This window comes from Anolis sagrei, chromosome 9 (genome assembly GCF_037176765.1).
Source record: "Anolis sagrei isolate rAnoSag1 chromosome 9, rAnoSag1.mat, whole genome shotgun sequence".
Classification (NCBI taxonomy): Eukaryota; Metazoa; Chordata; class Lepidosauria; order Squamata; family Dactyloidae; genus Anolis; species Anolis sagrei.
The window spans coordinates 24648818-24669601 of record NC_090029.1 but is presented as its reverse complement, the minus strand read 5'-3'; the positions used below and the strand labels follow the sequence as shown (position 1 = coordinate 24669601).

Here is a 20784-nt window from a genome sequence, read left to right as displayed (position 1 = left end):
GTTTTTCTACCTGGCAGAAGGGGGATGGACTGGATGGCCCTCTTTGGGGTCCCTTCCTACTCTAGGACATTATTATTATTATTATTATTATTATTATTATGAAGCTGAGGCTGGATGGCCATCTGTCGGGAGGGGTTTAGTTGTGTCTTCTTGCTTGCCAGAATATGACTGGACTAGATGCCCCCCTTTGGGGTCTCTTCCTACTCTAGGACTCTGTTGTTGTTATGAAGCAGAGGCTGGATTGCGCTCAGTCATGTGGACTTTAGTTGTGTATCCCTGCCTGGCAGAAGAGAGCTGGACTAGATGACCCTCTTTGGGGTCCCTTTCTACTCTAGATTATTATTATTATTATTATTATTATTATTATTATTATTAGGCAGAGACTGGATGGCCATCTGTCGGGAGGGGTTTAGTTGTGTCTTTCTGCCTGGCAGAAGGGGACTAGATGGCGTTTGGGGGTCTCTTCCAACTCTAGGATTTTGTGATTCTATCTATTTGCCTATCTGTCTGTGCCTTTGATTTATATCCTGCTTTTCTCCCCTTTGTGGGTCTCCAAAGTGGCTTTCAGGGCAAGGGAAAACAAAATAGCTAAAGCAATGTGAGGCTGATGGGGTTGACCACATCCTCTGCTAGTACCTCAACCACACTTGCCGCTATGCAAAGGGAGAAAAGTTACGTAAAGAAGATACAGAAATACTGTTTAATATATCATAGACTTAGGGCTGTAGGACTCCCGTGAAAGTGTAAATCCAGGGAGGAAAAACCAACCCATTCTGTAGTGCGGACGAGCCCTTCTTTCCCAGGGAGCAGGTCCTGGCGATCCTTTTAATCAGACTAAGCTTTATTGGCAATGATCCTCATAATAGAGAAGCCGATCTCAAAACCAGATAACTTTCCCTTGTATTGATTTATTTGGGAGAGGGAAACGAGGCAAAGAAAGCCTCTGGAGATTACCCGTATTTCCTCTAATGCTCCATCAGATATAACGCACACCTCCATTTTCAGAACTCTGAAACCAAAATAAATATTTACTGCTGAATATCAAAAAGTGCACTATTTGTGATTTGGCCATTGCAGTTGCTGCATATTTAGGATTTCCTTCTTTGGATTTCAAAAGCTTCCAACAATTGAAACGAAAACCTTGGGGTGTATCAATGCTGCAAAATGAATCCACTTTAATTACTTGGTTCAATGATATGACTTCAATGGAGTCATGGGAGCTGTAGTTTGACAAGGCCTTGAGCTTTCTCTTCCAAAGGAAGCTGATGCCTCAACAAACTACAAATCCCAGCATTGCATAGCTGCGGTGGCATAATTGATTAAACCAGTGTTTCTAAACCTGAGAGGGTCCAGAGGAGTTGTCAGGACCCTGGGGGGGGGGGGGGGGGTGTCACAAAGCAGTGTCAGAAAACACTGTATTTTCTGTTGGTCATGGGTATTCTGTGTGGGAAATTTGTCCCCATTCTGTCGTTGGTGGGGTTCAGAATGCTCTTTGATTGTAGGTAAACTATAAATCCCAGCAACTATAACTCCCAAATGTTAAGGTTTGTTTTCCCTAAACTGCACCCACTGTTGCAATCACCACTAGAACCCCTTTGACTAGCTTGTGCCTCATATCGTGTAAGCTTCTCGAGTTGCTTTTTGGCTCAACACTTAGATTATCATATTTATTTATTTATTGTTGTGTCAGGAGCGACTTGAGAAACTGCAAGTTGCTTCTGGTATGAGAGAATTGGCCGTCTGCAAGGATGTTACCCAGGGGATGGCTGGATGATTTGCTGTTTTTATCATCCTTGTGAGAGGCTTCTCTCATATCTCCGCATGAGGAGCTGGAGTTGATAGAGGGAGCTCATCCGCCTCTCCCCGGATTCGAACCTGCGACTTGTCGGTCTTCAGTCCTGCCAGCTCAGGGGTTTAACCCATTGCGCCACCGGGGGCTCCTAGATTATCATATGATATGAATCTAATGCACACCCTAATTTTCGTGTGGTCATTTAGCCCCAAAACGGTGAGCATTAGATTCGAGTCAGTAGGGTAAGTTGCTCCATTGCTGCCGCCAAAGGCGAGATCCCCGCAAACAAGGCCAGTCCTGTCTCAGCAGAGCGGTGTGCCATTTATAGCAGAGACAACCTGGCTCTGAAGTTTCTCTCCGTATTTCTCTGCATCGATTTATTTTTGGTGCTTGAGCCACCCTTTCTGGTTCTAAAGTCATCCACACAACTGGCGCTTTGTTCCTTGCCCTTTTCGGCAAAACCCAACCCAAAGCCTTACCTCCAGATGGAGAGCTCTGGAAAGGTCTTCAAGTCCGGAATATGTGCCTTGCGTCCTCTCGTTGCAATAAATCTGTCCCTGGAAGCCAATGAGAACAGCAATATTAAAAAAAATCTGTTTCCTCTTACAGTTCAAAATGACAAACTACCACTTTGCGATAGGAGATAAAAATGTTCCGGTGCTTTTGAAGAGGTCTCAACGGGAGCCATAAAAGAAAAGACATTTGGGGTGTGACTTTGGTTGTTTTGATTTGCAAGGTGCTTGAAGTAAAGAGGGAAATGGTTAAGATTAAAAAAACTTGGAAACAAGGTTTAGTTCTAGCCATGGCTGCATTCCTGATCTGGTTTCTTCTTTTCGATTTAGGGTGATTTGTAGCATTGAAGGACATGTACTTTTAGTTATATCAGGACAGGCTTTTGGAGCCCCCGGTGGCACAATGGGTTAAACCCTTGTACCGGCAGAACTGAAGACCGACAGGTTGGAAGTTAGAATCCCGGGAGAGTGTGGATGAGCTCCCTCTGTCAGCTCCAGCTCCCCTTGCGGGGACACGAGAGAAGCCTCCCACAAAGATCGTGAAAACATCAGGGCGTCCCCTGGGCAATGTCTTTGCGGGCGATCAATTCTCTCACACCAGAAACGACTTGCAGTTTCTCAAGTCGCTCCTGACACGAAAAAAAGGCTTTTAGAAAGTACATAGTGGAATTAATGCACTTTGACATCACTTTAAAGATTATGGCTCAACGCTATGGAATCGGCAGACATTTAGCACTTTTCAGCAGAGGGGAATAAACCAGGTGTGGGCAAACTTAAGCAGCTGAGGGGGAAAAGGAAAGGGCCTGAGGCTGTTAGGAATGGTGGGAGATGAAGTCCAAAACACTTGAAGGGCCCAAGTTTGCCCATGTCTGGTATAAAACCTCCAACTACAGCTCCCATGATTCCATAGCATTGAGTTGCTGGCCATTAAAGTGGTGTCAAAGTGCATTAATTCTTCAATGTCCTGCACCGTAAATGTTCAACTGTAGCTCAATCAGTAGTGAGGAATGCTGGCTGTCACAATCCAACTGCATTGGGAGTAAGAGTCACACAACTCCATCTTTATGCCTTAGGATGCCATGAGCCATACTCAATATAGGAAGGTTTCTGCAGAAAGGAGGAAACCATGAAAATGAACAAAATCTGGCTACCAGTATTAAAAATTACAACAGCAAAACAACAGAGGGAAAACAATCAGGGACATCTAATGACCTGTCAACAAAAGATTGCCCCAGGCACTGCCAGGCCATCAAATGCTAATCAATGTGGTCAGTTGAAACATTCACACCTAGCTCCAGCAGACAAGAGTTCTTTGTCCCACCCTGGTCATTCCACAGATATATAAACCCATTTTCCTAGTGCCAACAGACCTCACTACCTCTGAGGATGCTTGCCATAGATGCAGGCAAAACGTCAGGAGAGAATGCCTCTAGAACATGGCCATATAGCCCGAAAAAACCTACAACAACCCAGCTTCTGCCTTCCTTTACGGAGCTATATTAGTTGGATCCCAGGCGATGTTGGTGCTGATTTTAATGGAGCAAAGCAATGAGCTTGTTTGTTTAGGACTACTTTTGGTGCTTACATTTTTTGCAATGTTTGTTCCACGGAGACCCCAAATGCCACACGTTTTTCGGTGTGGAAAAACAGCCCCCATTCTTTTTTGCTTTTCACATGCTTTGTCCAGGTCCGGCAGCTGAACAATTGAATAGCTTGCCAGTAGTCTTGTTTATGAAAGAGGCATCGAATGCCAGATGAGTGTGAAAGAAGCCCAACAGAATGCTCTCGGAAGGGAATAAAGAACTTCAATTATAAGATGCACTTTCAACCCTCAAAATGGGGTGCATCTTCAAACCACAGGTGTATATCATACATTTTTGTTGGTGGAGGCAGTTCTGGAAGCATGACTTTTTTGAGAGCATAACATTTTGGGGAACCATAAATCTCCATAGCCATTTGGAAATGTGACTCTTTTGGAGATTAATTGGCATTCACACTATTTGGACTGATCATAATGCTTTTGTAAAGAATGATCTTCCTGAGAAGAGTTAAATACTCATTTGAGTGAATCTTCTCCTTAGTGGTAAATATCCATTAGTATTCATGCAAGGCACATTAGGTATCTCAGTTGTTAGACTGATATACCTGGTTATTTCTCCAAACTGTTAGGAACAAAGATATGCCAATGCACAAAATATATAGCAGATCTTCAGAAGTGTTATTTCAGTTGCCCAAAAAAGTTCTACTCTCCCACAAAATATAGTGCTTTTAAATCATGTTCTCAAGAGATCAAAAATAGGTAGTCTTCATTAAAAGTAACATTGTTGAATACAAACTTCATGTATTCAACATACAGGTAGATTTCTTATTGGTTCTGATTACACACTTCAGCACATGGGCACTGACTTTACTTCTAAACTCGACTACTTCAGATGCAAAAACAGACTTATAAAAATTGAGTCTCAGTCTGACTAGTCCCAGATCTGTGCACATGGTTTGCAGTCCCTCCCACAACCTCAAACAACATAGAGTTAAGGAAAAACTGCATAACAAAATATACATACAATATAGTAAGCAATCTAAATTATAGACATAATGAATAACTAATATAGAAGGCGTGTAAGAGATTGCTATTTCCAACAGATATCTTGTATTTTTGTTGGTAGCGGCAGTTCTGGAATGAGGGTGTGTCTTACAAACGTTGTCATCTTACAGTTGAGAAATATGGGAACAGCAAGAAAGTTAGATCCATTTGAGATATATATATATATATATATATATATATATATATATCACAGTATCTCTGCATGTTTTCTGTTGTTTTGGATTTTACTTTTATATATATATAAAACATGAGTCGGATGATATTTTCTTGAAGCGGGCATCTGGTGATGCAGACTCTTTTGGTAAATGTCCCACTGTGTTGCGGAGGCGAGCTTCGTTGTCCCATATGTACATTTTGGAGCAAACCAGTTGGTTCTGGTAAAGGACGAGTGTGTCAGTGTGTGTGTACTAAGTGGGTGTGCAAAACACAATCCTGACTCACAACAGATTGTGGGGTTTGGGAGAAGCGTTGCATTTGCCTTTCCTCCTCCACCACCTCCTTCATGCCAACCGTGGATACATCTTGCTTGCATCCCAATGCATTTGGTACAAAGGCAGGAAAGTCCATCCTTGTTTCCGTCCTAATTCATCATTGGTATATGCATGTCAATAATATGTTAATGTTCTGAAACTACAAGTTCTGGGATCTTAGGACTGCTCCGCACACATATATGAGTTGCTCAATATTATCAGCATCAAGCAGTGGAAAGTGCAGGCAGTCTCTGAATTAGGCAAGTGGGGTTTATATATCTGTGGAATAATGTCCAGGGTGGGAGAAAGAACTCTTGTCTCTTTGAGGCAAGTGTGAATGATTCAGTTGGCCACCATAGTTAGCATTTAATGGCCTAGCAGTTTCAAGGTCTGGTTTCTTACTGCCTGAGGGAATCCTTTGTTGGGAGGTGATTAGCTGGCCCTGATTGTTTCTTGTCAGGGCCAGCTAATCACCTCCCAAAAAATGATTCTCCCAAACAGTAAGAAGCCAGACCTTGAAACTACTAGGCCATTAAATGCTCATTAAGGTGTCCAATGGAAACATTAACACCTACCGCAAACAGACAAACATTCTTTCTCCTACCCTGGACATTCCACAGATATATAAACCCCATTTTTCTAGTTTCCAACAGACCTCACAACCTCTGAGGATGCCTGCCATACATACAGGTGAAACATCAGAAGAGAATGCTTCTGGAACATGGCCAGATAGCCCAGAAAACTCACAACAACCCAGTCTTGGAAAAGCCCACCATCCCAGGGCCTTTTTGCACAACAGAGTCATAGCACAGAGGTTCCACTTCAACTAATAAGGCAACATCCTATGGAACCCTGATATTTGCAATTTGGGGGCAGAGAGGTCTCCCAAACTACAGGTCCCAGGATCCCATAGGAAGCAACCGTGCCAATTAAGGGGGAACCATAGTGTTATCATAGTATTGAGTGACTGGTCCCTCCTTCTTGTCACTGCTGTGGGTTGCTAAATGCTTCAGTTCTGAAAATGGAGTTCCAGATTATAGCATCTTTGATATCTGTGTCGTGTGCAGCGCTTTGAACTCTCACAAGTGCTTTCTCTCTTGTGTATCAAGACTTTCGTCCTCCTTTGTGCCCTCTTTGACCTGTGCTCCTTATCTCTTTCTCTATCTTGGGTTTTCTTTCTCTCTGGTGAGTCATGATAGAGGAAGTCGGAGCAATAAAACCAACCCGGATCCTGTGTCTTTTTGGCTGCCCTTTTCACCTCTTTTCCGGTTTGCTTGTCTGACTGCCTGTCCCTCTGTCCTCCGAGACGCACATGTTCCATGTCTTCTCTTCTTATGCAAACTTCTTATGGAGGGTTGTTTTGCAGAGCAAAGCCCTTTTTCGCCCTCAGGTGCCTCTGTGGCAAAGGCGCCTATGGGGCGAGGCGGGCAGGAAATGATTCATTCCGGTGCTAAAATCATTATTATCATCAGCTTAATCGAGGTCAAAGGAAAGTGTAGGCTGGACCCATGGAAAGGCACTGGCCTTGGCTCCCAAAAAGACTCTCTCTCTCTCTCTCTCTCTCTCTCTCTCTATATATATATATATATATATTAGTTTGGATATCCAATGATGCCCGCTTTATTTCTAAAAGGCACTGTTTTTGTTTGTTTTGGGGTGTTAGGTAATATAATTTAGTTCATTAGTAACACTATTTATTAGAAAAAGCCAGTTTTTGATTTAGTTTTTTAATTAATGCTCCCATTAGAAAATGCATAAGGATGTGGGTGAACTACAATTCCCAAAACCATGGGTCAGTCCTCCCCAAACCAGGCCTGTATGCATATTTGGCCATGTTGCATCTGTGTGCCAAGTTTGGTCCAGATCTGATGTTGGCTGGGTTCAGTGCTCTCTGGATGCAGATGAACTACAACTCCCAGAATTAAGGTAAATTCCCACAAACCTCAGCAGTATGTTCAGTTGGTCATGGGACTTCTCTGTGCCAAGTTTGGTCCTCGTCCATTTTTGGTGGGGGCCACAGTTTCTCTGGATTCAAATGAGCTACAACTCCCAGATTCCCAGGCAATAACCCCTAAACCTGGCCTGTATGCATAATTGGCCATGTTACATCTGTGTGCCAAGTTTGGTCCAGATCTGACGATGGCTGGGTTCAGTCCCCTCTGGATACAGGTGAACTGCAACTCCCAAAACCAAGGTAAATTCCCATAAACCCCATCAGTATGTTCAGTTGGCCATAGAGATTCTCTGTGCCAAGTTTGGTCCTGGTCCATTGTCAGTAGGGGTCACAGTTTCTCTGGATTCAGGTGAACTACAACTCCCAGATTTCCAGGGCAATCACCCCTAAACCGGCCTGTAAGCACAGTTGGCCATGTTGCATCTGTGTGCCAAGTGTGGTCCAGATCCGATGTTGGCTAGGTCCAGTCCCCTCTGGATATAGGTGAACTGCAACTCTAATCATTTTTTTATTATTTATTGATTGTATTTATATACTGCCTTTCTCACCCCTGGGGGGACTCAAGGCAGTTTACAACATACTAATGGCAAAAATTCAGTGCCAATATACACAAAGTAATCATAATAACTAATTACTACACTTAACTATGAACTTAAAATCAAGTAAAACCATTAAACATAAGACATACATAACATTTAAACAATCAGACAAGCATAAATCATGGTAAATTCTTCCCAAACCTCTTGTTCAGTTGCTGATCAATTCCTGTTTGTTTGTTTGTTTGTTTGTTTGTTTGTTTACAGTATTTATATTCCGCCCTTCTCACCCTGCAGGGGGACTCGGGATGAATTACAATGTACATATATATGGCAAACATTCAGTGCCATAGACACACAACATATATAGACAGACACAGAGGCAATTTAACATTCCAACTTTTTTCATGAGGGTATTCTGGCCACCAGGGGAGCTGTTGCATCACCGTCCATTTGTGACACTGATGAAGTACTTTCTCATTCTTTGCAGGCTTGCTGGAGATTTTATGGCATTGTAAATTAGTTAAATTAGCCTCCCCGCGTAGGTGGTACCTAAATTGCCTACTTGACAGATGCAACTGTCTTTCGGGCTGAAAAGGTCAGCAACAAGCTGAACAAATGAGTCAGACGCTCACTCCGACACGGGCTGGCTTCGAACTCATGACCTTTTGGTCAGTAGTGATCTTAATGCAGCTGACTCCCAGCCAGCTGCGCCACAGTCCCTGTTTGCTGTGTGCCATAGGAAAGGGTTAAGGGAGAGGCAGTGGAAAGAGTTAGGAACACTGGGATATCCATTCTGAAGGAAAATCAGACCATCTAGTATGAAATAGTTCCTGAATGAAAGCCTTCACTTGGGTGTTGGGCAGTATGGTGTTTGGGGAGGACATCAGCAGGGTTTGGGAGACACGTTCATGGTGCCCACTGTAACCTGAAATGTCCTTGAAGGGAGGGCTTTTGGTGGCTCTTCAGCACTGTGAGTTATAGCTGTTTGTGGAGGTGGGAGGCTGTCTGTGCAAGTGGACCTCTCCGCCACATACAACCATAGATAATGCTGATGTTGCACCATGACTTTGGGAGTTTTATTGATAGCTTCAGGACTGGTCAAAAGTGATTATTATAACAACTATGGAACAAAATTTGTAAAAAAAAATCTGTTCCTGGGTTGAAAGTGTTGTTTCCTGTTTAATTATGCAGCACTTACTTTGATAGTAGCAGTTCTACTCCAGAAACTTTGTTTTTGTGGCTGCCACAAACAATGTAGAATTGGTTAAACTGTAGCAAAATTTGTTGCAGGATGTCCCTCCCACAAAAACAAAGTTTTGGTAGTTTAATCAACCTTTTCCTTGTTTTTATGATAGAACCAATTAGGAAATAACATTCATAACCAAGGAACAAAAAATGTGTTACATAGTGTAATCATGGCACTTTTCTATTGGTTACAGGATTCATATTTTGGAAACTTTATATTTTGTCTCCCATTGAAGTCACTGGTTGCAAACACTTGCCTCTCTCTGGCCCCATCTACACTGCCATATAGTGCAGTTTCATAACTGCATTATATGAGTCTACACTGCCATATGATGCAGCTCAATTTGGTCAATCTGCATTATAATACTCCATTATATGGCAGTGTAGATGGGGCCTCTGACATCTGTGGCCTAGCTGTTGCCCAAAGAGTCCCACTTCCCTGTGTAATCTTGGACGCATTTGTATGTCTCCTTAGCAATCCATGATATCTATAAAACGCCTTCTCCAGCTCTGCATTTCTTCACTTGTCAGCTTTCGCAACCATGCGCATGACCAGATGGTCATCCTGAATAGTCTTTGGGCAATTGTTCAATTTTTTTTATTATTCCCAATCTGTTTTTCTTTCTGTGCTTTGGGTTGTGTGCATGGTCCTGCATGAGAAGAATACCCCAAAGTAAGGAGGACTTGGTCCTGGATGCTGATTTTCCTGTGGGATATTTCTCAGGCTTGGGTCCCATTTCTGCTAAATCCCATTCAGTCTTGAGCCAGATGGAAATAAGAAGCCTCCCATTCATATGGTGGCCACAAGTTATAGCTGATTAAGAGGAATATAATAGCAATTGATATCAAACCTTGTTTTGCAGAACCTTAAAACCTGCTTTTCAAAATAATATTACTAATGATTAATAATAATAATAATAATAATAATAACAATAATGAAGTGTAGACTGCAAGGAAGCAGATGAAATTATCACATACTCATCTGCTGCAAGAAGATTGTGCAAATTATAAGCAGAGGCATAACACTGTTGCTCAGATGATACATTGGAACTCGTGCCACAAATACCATCTGCATGCAACAAAGAACTGGTGCGATCACAATCCTGAAAAGTTAAACAAAATCAGAACGCCTAACTATTCTGGGACTACCGAATTCAGACTGACATAGTTTTGGAGCACACGACTCCTGACCTCACAATCATGGAAAAAAACAAAGTGTGGATCATCAATGTTGCAATCCCAGGTGACAGCAGAATTGATGAGAAGTAACTGGAAAAGCAGACACATTTCAAGATCAAACTGCAAAAACTCTGGCACAAGTCAGTCAAGGTGGTTCCAGTGGTGATTAGCACACTGGGTGCAGAGCCTAAAGACCTTGGCCTGCACTTAAAAACAACCATCGCTGACAAAATTACCATCTGTCAGCTGCAAAAGGCCACCCTGCTTGGATCTGCACACATTATTGGCCAATACATCACACAGTCCTAGACACTTGGGAAATCTCCGACATATGATCAAATACAACAGCCAGCATAGCGATCTTGTTTGCTGTGTATCTAATAATAATAATAATAATAATAATACCACCACCAGAGAAGCAGAGACATCTGGTTTGGTCGATAGAAATGTATTTTTAATTGTATCTTCCCTGAGCTCATGTACAGAATGTCCAGCATGAAATGTCTCTGGACACGTTGATAACTGGGCAGAGCCTGTGTTTCTTGGAGATCTCATTTTCCCTCTTCCGCATAAGAGCTAGCTAACTATTGTGTCATTCGGCATAACCGAACCTTCTTATTCTTCTCTTCTAATGTTACTCCTCTGGAAAGGAAGATGTATCCATGATTCATAATGCAATCCATGCCTATTGGACAGACGCCTAGCGTAACCCATTGGTGGCTCCACCTTGTTGCAGGAAAAACCCTGGTTTTTTTTAATTCCATGTTTTCCTTCACTTGGCATACAGTCTATAAGAAGGGGAGAGCAATTTAGGACACTTTAAGTTCCCTTGTAGCCTATGGGAGTGGACATTGCTTCCTGCCGCAGGAAACTGTGCCCACGGCCCACGTTGCAACCTTCAGTGAGGGACATTGCACCCGGAAGCCTTCCAGGCAGCCATGGCTATGGGAAAGCCTCCCAACTGGCATCGATTTCATTCCAAAATGGGATACTGGTGCACCAACAAGGCTTCTTTAATGGTAGGTAAAGGGAATGGCAGTGCAGGGTGTAGCCAGGCCACAGCATTCGCTCAGCGTTGGCAAAGTCTTCCCATTGGCTCAGATCGCATTGGCTGGTGTTTTTAAAGCCGCAGCTCAGTTCTGGACACTCTGATCCCGATGCGAGAGGGAAGGAAGCAAGTTTAGCAGAAGGTATATCATTAAAAATCCAAGGTCAGAACCATTGGTTCTGGTTTCTATGTATGTATGTGAAAGCTCGACAGTGAAGAAAGTGGGTGGGAAGAAAAAACTCCTTTGGAAATGTGATGCCGGAGCAGAGTTCTATGGTTTACCAAAGAGACAAATAAAAAGGTTGGAGAGCAAAACCAAAGCTGAATGCTCCCTTGAATCCAAAATGATCAGAGAAGGAGACTGTTGTAATTCGGGCACACTGTGAGACTTGTCAGAAGGGATAGTAACACTATGTACTTTTTTTTTTTGTTCCTGGGTTATAAATGTCATATCCTAATCGGTTCTATCACAAAAACATGGACAAAGTTGTGTTGTCGAAGGCTTTCGTGGCTGGAATCACTGAGTTACTGTGAGTTTACAGGGTCATATGGCCATGTTCTAGAAGCATTCCCTCCTGATGTTTCGCCCTCATCTAAGGCAGGCATCCTCGGAGGTTGTGAGATCTGTTGGAAACTAGGCAAGTGGGGTTTATATACCTGTGGAATAATGTCCAGGGTGGGAATAAAAAACCTCATCTGTTGGAGGCAAGTGTTAATGTTGTAATTGGCCAGCTTGATTAGTATTGAGTAGCCTTGTAGCTTCAAAGCCTGGCTGCTTCCTGCCTGGAGGAATCCTTTGTTGGAAGGTGTTAGCTGCCCTGATTGTTTCTTGTCTGGAATTCCCCTGGTTTTTTTTAGTGTTGCTCTTTATTTACTGTCCTGATTTTAGAGTTTTTTAAAAATACTGGGAGCCAGATTTTGTTCATTTTCATGGTTTCCTCCTTTTTGTTGAAATTCTCTACATGCTTGTGGATTTCAGTGGTTTTTCTGTGTAGACTGACATTGTGGTTGTTAAGAGTGGACCAGCATTTCTGAGTTCTCCAATAATATGCTGTCAGAGAAGTCAGCCATAGCAGAGCACTTGATAAACCAACCTGGACACAGCATATTATTGGAGAACACAGAAATGCTGAACCACTCTAACAACCACCATGTCAGACTATGCAGAGAAGCTATTGAAATCCAAACAGCCCTTTCAGTTTGATTATTACAATACAGCCAACATCACCCTCTTTTATGGACTCTTTCTAGCAAAGTACTGCTCCCCAAAACAGTCTTCACTCTTGTATCCCCTTTTTATAGCTTTCCATTAAAGTGAGAGAATCCCACTATAGACTTACCCTCCCTTATCTAGAATCCGGACGTCCAAAGTTGTCCCTGTGGATGGCTGAGATCGTGACACCTTTGCTTTCTTTTGGTTCAGTTAGCACCAACTTTGTTTCATGAACAAAATTGTCTCTAAAACACAAATACCTTCGGGTTATGTTTGTAGGGTGTCAGTGAAGCATCAATGAAATTTGTGCTTATCTTTGGGTCCCATCTATATAAATATAGTTGTTCTAAAATCCAAAACCCAAACCACTTCTGGTTCCAAGTATTTCAGTTAAGGGATACAGTTAGTGTCCTTCATGTGCCTCCTCTCAGAACAACATCTTTTGGTCGGCTTTCTGCAAACGGTGTTCTGTGTTTCAGGAGTCATTGCAACCTTGCCAGATGGAAGAGCTTTCCTAGCCTTGCTGTTGCAAGCAAGGCAAAACAAACAAATAATGTAATGGTGATTTCCAGCCTGTAATTACCATTTAAGTAGTAATTTCATACACTGCTTTTACCTGTGTGCCGGTTTTGCCTGTGTGCCTCTTACGTGTTTTTAAATAAATGTATGGACTTATTAATGGCTTATGCATGTCAAAACGTCAGGATACAGATATCAAAATGGCATTGCACAAGACATGGCCCGCGGGCCGAATGTGGCCCACAAAGGCTTCCGTTCAGCCTGCAGAATGGGCTGGACTTGTTGTTTGGACCTTCCTGTTCAAGGAGATAGAAAAACAAGGGAAGGAAGGGAGAAAGGGAGAAAGAAAAGGAAGAAAGGGAGGTAGATAGGAGAAACAGAAGGAATGAATTCACAAAGTGTGGTGTAGTGGTTTAAACCTTGGACTGTAACTCTGAACCAAGTCATAGTCTCTCAGCCTCAGAGGAAAACAAAGGCAAATCCCCTTTGAAAAAAATATTGACAAGAAAACCCTGTGATAGGGTCATCTTAGTGTCATCTTACGTCTGAAATGACTTGCACACAACAACAACAACAACCCTAATTAATCATTAATACTATGTAACACGATTTTTGTTCCTGGGTTATAAATATCATTTCTTAATGTATCATAAAAGCATGAAAAAGATTTATCAAACTTCAAAGACTTTGTTTGTGTGGGAGGGGCATCCTGCTGTACATTTTGCTCTAGTTTTTCAAGCAATATCTTATTAAATCTCAACCAATTCAATCTAGTTTGTGGCAAAAGCAAGGTTTCTGGTCCGCACAATTAAACACTTTCTAGCCAGGAACAGAACATTTTTCAAATGTTGTTGTTATTGTTCATTCATTCAGTCATTTCCAACTCTTTGTGACTTCATGGACCACTCCACGCCAGGGCTCCCTGTCGGTCGTCACCACCCCCAGCTCCTTCAAGATCAATCCAGTCACTTCAAGGATACCATCCATCCATCTTGCCCTTGGTCGGCCCCTCTTCCTTTTTTCTTCCATTTTCCCCAGCATCATTGTCTTCTCTAAGCTTTCCTTTCTCTAAATTTTGTTACATAGTGCTATATCTTTACTTGGAAAATGTGGTGCTAAAAAACTATTTGCGGCCCCAAGAGGCTTAGCCTATTTGCTTTCAGCCCTTTACTACTCGCAGGTTGTGCCGGCCTGATTTAGAGCAATGCAACGTTATCCAAAGCCATTCAAAGTAGTCCAAAACAAACTGCTTAAAGCAATGTACTGTGTTTCAGAATTCAGCTGAAGGCCATGATCCATAGACTCTGAAAGTTTTGGTGAAAAGAAAGGTGTCAGCTGAGAAAGCAGAGACAGAACACTTGTAACCATCATAAACGTATCGATGTTTCAATGGGAAGTGTGGGCCTGCTTTTGGCTGATGAGAGAGTCAAGTTAATTAGGACTGTTGTTGTTGTTGGGTGCCTTCAAGTCATTTCAGAGTGAGAGTGACTCTAAGGCTAAAGTTTAGGATGGAGGCTGGCAAAGGGCCAGCCTCCTGTGGAGGGCCACAACCAGCTTGCAGACCATTGTTTTGGGACCTCTGGTCACACGTATCTCCATTATGTTTCCTTATGTTCGCTGTTGTCCATTGTCTCCCTGAATCCAGATCGCTGGATGGCCGGCTGCAGGTCTCCCACCGGAAGGGCCTCCCACACGTCATCTATTGCCGTCTCTGGCGCTGGCCGGACCTCCACAGCCATCATGAGCTGCGTGCCATGGAAATGTGTGAATACGCCTTTAACATGAAGAAGGACGAAGTCTGTGTAAATCCGTATCACTACCAAAGAGTGGAGACGCCAGGTAGGAACAGGGGAAACATACCACTATTGACTCGAACCAAATGCTCACCTTTTTGGGCTAGATGATGACTTTCTCGAACTGAGGGTGCGCATTAGATTGATGTAATACTGTCATATTAATGCTGAACCCTAGCCAAAGGGCAAGCTGCTTTAGGAGTTTCTCTTTAAGGGACCTCATCTCTCATTTATTCAATGCTATGCAATCCTGGGGTTTGTAGTTTGATGAGGCCTCAGCATTCATTCGGCAGAGCAGGCTCAAGACCTTGCCAAACTACATCCCCTATGACTCCATAAGATTGAATCAAGGCAATTAAAGTGGATTCATTTTAGAGTATAGATGCACCCCAAGGTTTTCCTTTCAATCGCTGGAAGTTTTGGTGTTCTAACACTTCGATTTTTAGAGAATAAATAAATAAATAAATAAATAAATAAATAATATGGATTGTTGATGTTGCAATGCCAGGTGACAGCAGGACTGAAGAGAAACAATTGGAAAAACTGACACAATATGAGAATTTAAACATCGAATGCAAAGACTCTGACACAAATCAGTAAAAGTGGTCCCAGTGGTGATTGGCACACTCAGTGCAGTGCCTCAAGACCTTGGCCTGCACCTAAAAACAATAACAGCTGACAAAAATACCAAAACTGCAAAAGACCACCCTACTGGGAACTGCATGCATTATTCGCTGATATATCATACAGTCCTAGACATTTGGGAAGTGTCCAACGTGTGATCCAATACAACAGCCAGCATAGTGATTTTGTTTGCTCTGTACTAATATTGTTGTGTTTCAAATAATCATAATCATAATACACTTTATTTATATTATGCTTTATCTCTCTGGAGGGACTCAGAGCAGATTACAGTTTATACACATATAAGGCAAACATTGAGTGCCTTTTACACAGTGAACAACAATGACATACAATACACAGACACTGGTTATTGTTGTTGTTGTTGTTCTTAGTATAACTATAATTATTAAATTATTAATATAATTATCTAATAAATATATTATAATGTGCCATTTGTTTGAGAAAGCACCAGCAGAGAAGGCAAAAAAACTTTGTGAAACCGAAACTCCCGGGATTCTATGACTCCCAAAGTGATGTCAAACTGCATTCAGTATAAATGCACTTTCAGAGGGGTATTTTCAGGCTTTTAGAGTTGGAAGAAGGCCATATAGAAGATGGAGAATCACCACCCAATATATGGTAACTATTTGGAGAAGCCTTATTTGTGGATCCCCATGTTATGCCGTCCTGAGTCCCCCTTTGGGGGTTGAGAAGAGATGGGGTACAAATGCCAGTAATAAATAATAAATAAATAATATGACACATCCTCTTGCTCAAAAACCTCAGGCCCCAAAGCGCAACAGAGAGCCATGCCAGATGTCACCATTGTTGCTCTTTCGTTGTTCCTTTCACCAGTGTTACCTCCCGTCTTGGTGCCGAGGCACACGGAAATTCCTGCCGAGTTTCCTCCACTGGACGACTACAGCCATTCCATTCCGGAGAACACTAACTTCCCAGCCGGCATCGAACCTCAGAGCAACTACATTCCAGGTATTACTTTGCCACTTTGCAGGGCCTTTTTGGTTGCTGCTTCAAGGCTCTCGCCCTCCCTCCATCTACAGGAGAAGAAAGGATTTTGCTTTGGATTCATAACAACTCTGTTTCTCTTTTCCTACAGAGACCCCTCCACCAGGCTACTTGAGCGAGGATGGGGAAAGCAGCGAACACCAGATGAACCATAGCATGGATGCAGGTAAGATGGTCTTGTAATATTAGTTTTGCTCCACTTCTCATCTCTTGGATCCATGAAAAGCTATTTTTAGTCCTTGTTAAGAGCTAATCTGGCTTGATGGCAGTCTATGTGAGAGGGATCTAGGTGTCTTTAGTAGACCACAAGCTCAGGGTCTCTTCCGACTCTACATTTCTATGAGTCTATAACAAAAGGAGTTTGATAAGTTAGCAATTTGATGTCTTGCATTGGTTTCATAATTCTTCTCTAAGTGGGACTATCAGTCGCAGGGAGAGAATCATGTTGTTCTCTGGATAGTGTTGGACTGCATCTCCCAGCATTACTCACACAGGCTTTGTAGGCTGTGGCTGCTGGGAATTTAACTCCAACAAGATTCAAGTCCAAGGAAGCTGCCTCTCTACTGGAGCCAAAGTAATCTTTCCAGAGCTCTGAATAATAATAATAATAATAATAATAATAATAATAATAATAATAATAGGTGGGATCACAAACCGGAAAAAGTTACAGAGAATGAACATGTCAAACTACTCTGGGACTTCCAAATTCAGACACAGAGTTTTGGAGCAGAATACTCCTGACCTCACGATCATGTTAACAAACAAAGTATGGATTGTCGATGTTGCAGTCTCAGGCAACAACAAGATTGAAGAGAAACAACTGGAAAAGCTGACACGATATGAGGATTTAAAGATCGAACTGCAAAGACTCTGGCACAAGCCAGTCAAGCTGGTCCCAGTGGTGATTGGCACACTGGGTGCAGTGCCTAAAGACCTTGGCCTGCACTTAAACACAATCGGCGCTGACAAAATTACTATCTGCCAGCTGTAGAAGGCCACTTTACTGGGATCTGCACACTTTATTTGCCGATACATCACACAGTCCTAGACACTTAGGAAGTGTCCGACGTGTGATCCAATACAACAGTCAGCAGAGTGTCTGCTGTGGACTCATCTTGTTGTGTTTCAAATAATAATAATAATAATAATAATAATAATAATAATAATAATAATAATGGGTTGCTGAGAATTTTGGGGGCTATATGGCTTTGACAATACAGTAACAACAACAACATGTAACATGATTTTTGTTCCTGAGTTATTAATGCCATTTCTTAATTGGTTCTATCATAAAAACATGGAAAACGTTTATTCAGCTGCAAAACTTGGTTTCTGTGGGAGGGACAGTCTGCTATAGCACATTTTGCTCTAGGCTTTCAATGAATATCTCATGGAGTCTCAATCAATTCAACCCAGTTTGTGGCAGCCACACACACACAAAAAAAAAGAAGTTTCTGGTGTAGAACAATTACTTTCAAAGTAAGGACTGCACAATTAAACAGGAAATAACACTTTCAAACCAGGAACAGTACCTTTTTTCAAATTTTGTTATAATCTCTCACTGTATGTCTAACAGCTGACCTTAATTTCATTGCTCCTCCCACTTAGGTTCTCCAAATCTGTCTCCGAATCCGATGTCTCCGGCGCACAATAATTTGGGTAAGCAAGGTGCTTGAAAATGAGTTGTCAAAAGACTTTCATGGCTGGAATCACTGGGTTGCTGTGAGCTTTCCGGATTGTATGGCCATGTTCCAGAAGCATTCTCTCCTGACGTTTCACCAACATCTATGGCAGGCATCCTCAGAGGTTGTGAAGTATATTGGAAACTAAGAATGGAGGCTTATATATATCTGTGGAAGATCCAGGGTGGGAGAAAGAATTTATTTATTTATTTATTTATTTACAGTTCTTATATTCCACCCTTCTCACCCCGCAGGGGACTCAGGGCGGATTACAGTCAACACATATATGGCAAACATTCAATGCCAGTTTGACAAACAACGTTTAACACACAAATACACCGAGGCTATTTAACTTTTTTCTGGCCGCCAGGGGAGCTGCTGCTTTTCATCGTCCATCAGCAACACCGATGAAGTTCTTCCACATTCCACATTCCCCGGAGTCTTTTTTTCTTTATGGACTCATAAATTAGTTAAATTTAGCCTCCCACACAAGGTGGTACCTTATTTTCCTACTTGACAGATGCAACTGTCTTTCGGGTTGCAAAGGTTGACAACGGGCTACACAATGGCTGGACACCCACTCCAGCCCGGGCTGGCTTCGAACTCATGACCTTTTGGTCAGAGTGATCTTAATGCAGCTGACACTCAGCCAGCTGCGCCACAATCCCTCTTGTATGTTGGAGACAAGTGTGAATGTTGAAATTAATCACCTTGATTAGCATTGCAAAGCCTTGCAGCTTCAAGGCCTGGCTGCTTCCTGCCTAGGGGAATCCTTTGTTGGGAGGTATCAGCTGGCCCTGGTTGTTTCATGTCTGGAACTCCCGTTTTCAGAGTGTTGTTCTTTATTTATTGTCCTGATTTTAGAGGTTTTAAATACTGGTGGTCAGATTTTGTTCATTTTCATAGTTTCTTCCTTTCTGTTGAAATTGTCCAAGCGCTTGTGGACTTCAATGGCTTTTCTGTGTAGTCTGACATAATGGTTGTTAGAGTGGTCCAGTATTTCTGTGTTCTCAAATAATACTCTGTGACCAGGTTGGTTCATCAGGTGCTCTGCTATGGCTTGGCTCCTCAGGTTGGTTTAGTCTGCAGTGCCTTTCATGTTCCTTGATTCGTGTCTGGACATTGCTGCTGTGTTTGGTGGTCCCTTATGTAGATTTGTCCACAGCTGCATGGTATATGGTAGACTCCTGCAGAAGTGAGAGGATCCCTATTGTCCTTTGCTGAATGTAGCATGTGTTGGATTTTCTTTGTGGGTCTGTAGGTCGTGTTTCTTCATCAGCTTCACTATGCGCTCAGTGGTTCCCTTGATGCATGGCAAGAACACTTTTCCTCTGGGTGGATCTTTGTCCTCATTCTCGTGGCTTGGTCATGCAGCTCTTCTGATGTCTGTAGTGGAGTCTTCATTTGCCTGGAGAGACCAGTTTAGGTGGTTCAGGTCACCTATTAGGAGGTAAACTGAACCACCTCCTTCAAGCTTAAGCAGCTGAGGGGAGAAAGGAAGGGTGGGAGTTGTGGGAGTTGAAGTCCAAAACACCTGGAGGGAGGGCTGAAGTTTCCCCATGCCTGAGCTGGACCATTTTATTTATTTATTTCGTATCAAAAGCATTGCATAAATTAGTATAAAACTGATAAAAATAGAAGGAGCACAGGTGGCTAAATACGGGCAACAGCGATGGCATTGTCTGTAGCCTCCAACAATTCTTCCTCTGTACATGAGGCAGGGCATAGTGGACAAGCATACAGATGCGGAGTTGTCTGTTCTGCTCCACAGTCACATAAGGTGTGGGATTCTTTTAGATAGTGCCATTTTGCCAGGTTGTCTTTTGATCTGCCCTCTCTGCTTCCGAGTCTGTTTCAGGGACTTCCAAGTTGCCCATTCTTGGTTTGCGCATGGAGGAAGACCCTCATGGGGTGTGGGGCATCCAGTTGGGATTTCCTGGTTTAACTGCCCAGAGGGATACCCTTGCTGTTGCTGGGGGGACACCAAGAGGAGTGGTAGTTCTCATAAAGCTTTTCCTTGATTTGAGTCTACTGGAAGGAGGCTGGTAGCCATGTAGTGGATGGCTTTCACAGTGTTCAACCTTATTTCTCTCACATTTAGCAGCAACTTCCCATCACACATCCCGGGGGGGGGGGGGGATGCTAGCTAGCTTGTATGGTTTATCAACAGGTGTAGGTTTAAGACATCCTGTGATTATTCTGCATGTTTCATTCAATGCTGTGTTCACCTGCTTTGACCTATGCCAAACAGGGCAGGCATACTTGGCAGTTGAGTAAGACAAGGCTAGGGCTGATGTTCCTACATATTTTGGGTCTGGACCCCATGTGCTGCCAGTAAGTTTCTGCAGGATGTTATTGCGTGCAGCTACTTTGTGCTTGGTGTTCAAGCAGTGTTTCCTATATGCTAGTGTTCGATCTAAAGTGACACTGAGATATTTAAGGTGGAAACAGTGTGCAAGCTCTTGACCTTCCCAAGTGACTTTCAATTTCCTACTGGCTTGATGGTTGCGTAGGTGGAAAGCACACACTTGTGTCTTGGCAGGGTTAGGCTTCAGGTAGCTGGAGAGATCTTTCAAGACATTA

General features: G+C 42.7%; 1 protein-coding gene across 1 annotated transcript in view; it reads left to right on the top strand.

Annotated features, from left to right (window-relative positions):
• SMAD3 (SMAD family member 3) overlaps positions 1-20784 on the top strand; it is a 74969-nt gene that overhangs the window by 40980 nt on the left and 13205 nt on the right. The window contains exons 2-5 of the mRNA XM_060755373.2: positions 14722-14915; positions 16349-16483; positions 16611-16685; positions 18128-18178. Of these exons, the coding sequence (XP_060611356.1) occupies positions 14722-14915; positions 16349-16483; positions 16611-16685; positions 18128-18178 (455 nt within the window). The remainder of the gene's footprint in view (positions 1-14721; positions 14916-16348; positions 16484-16610; positions 16686-18127; positions 18179-20784) is intronic.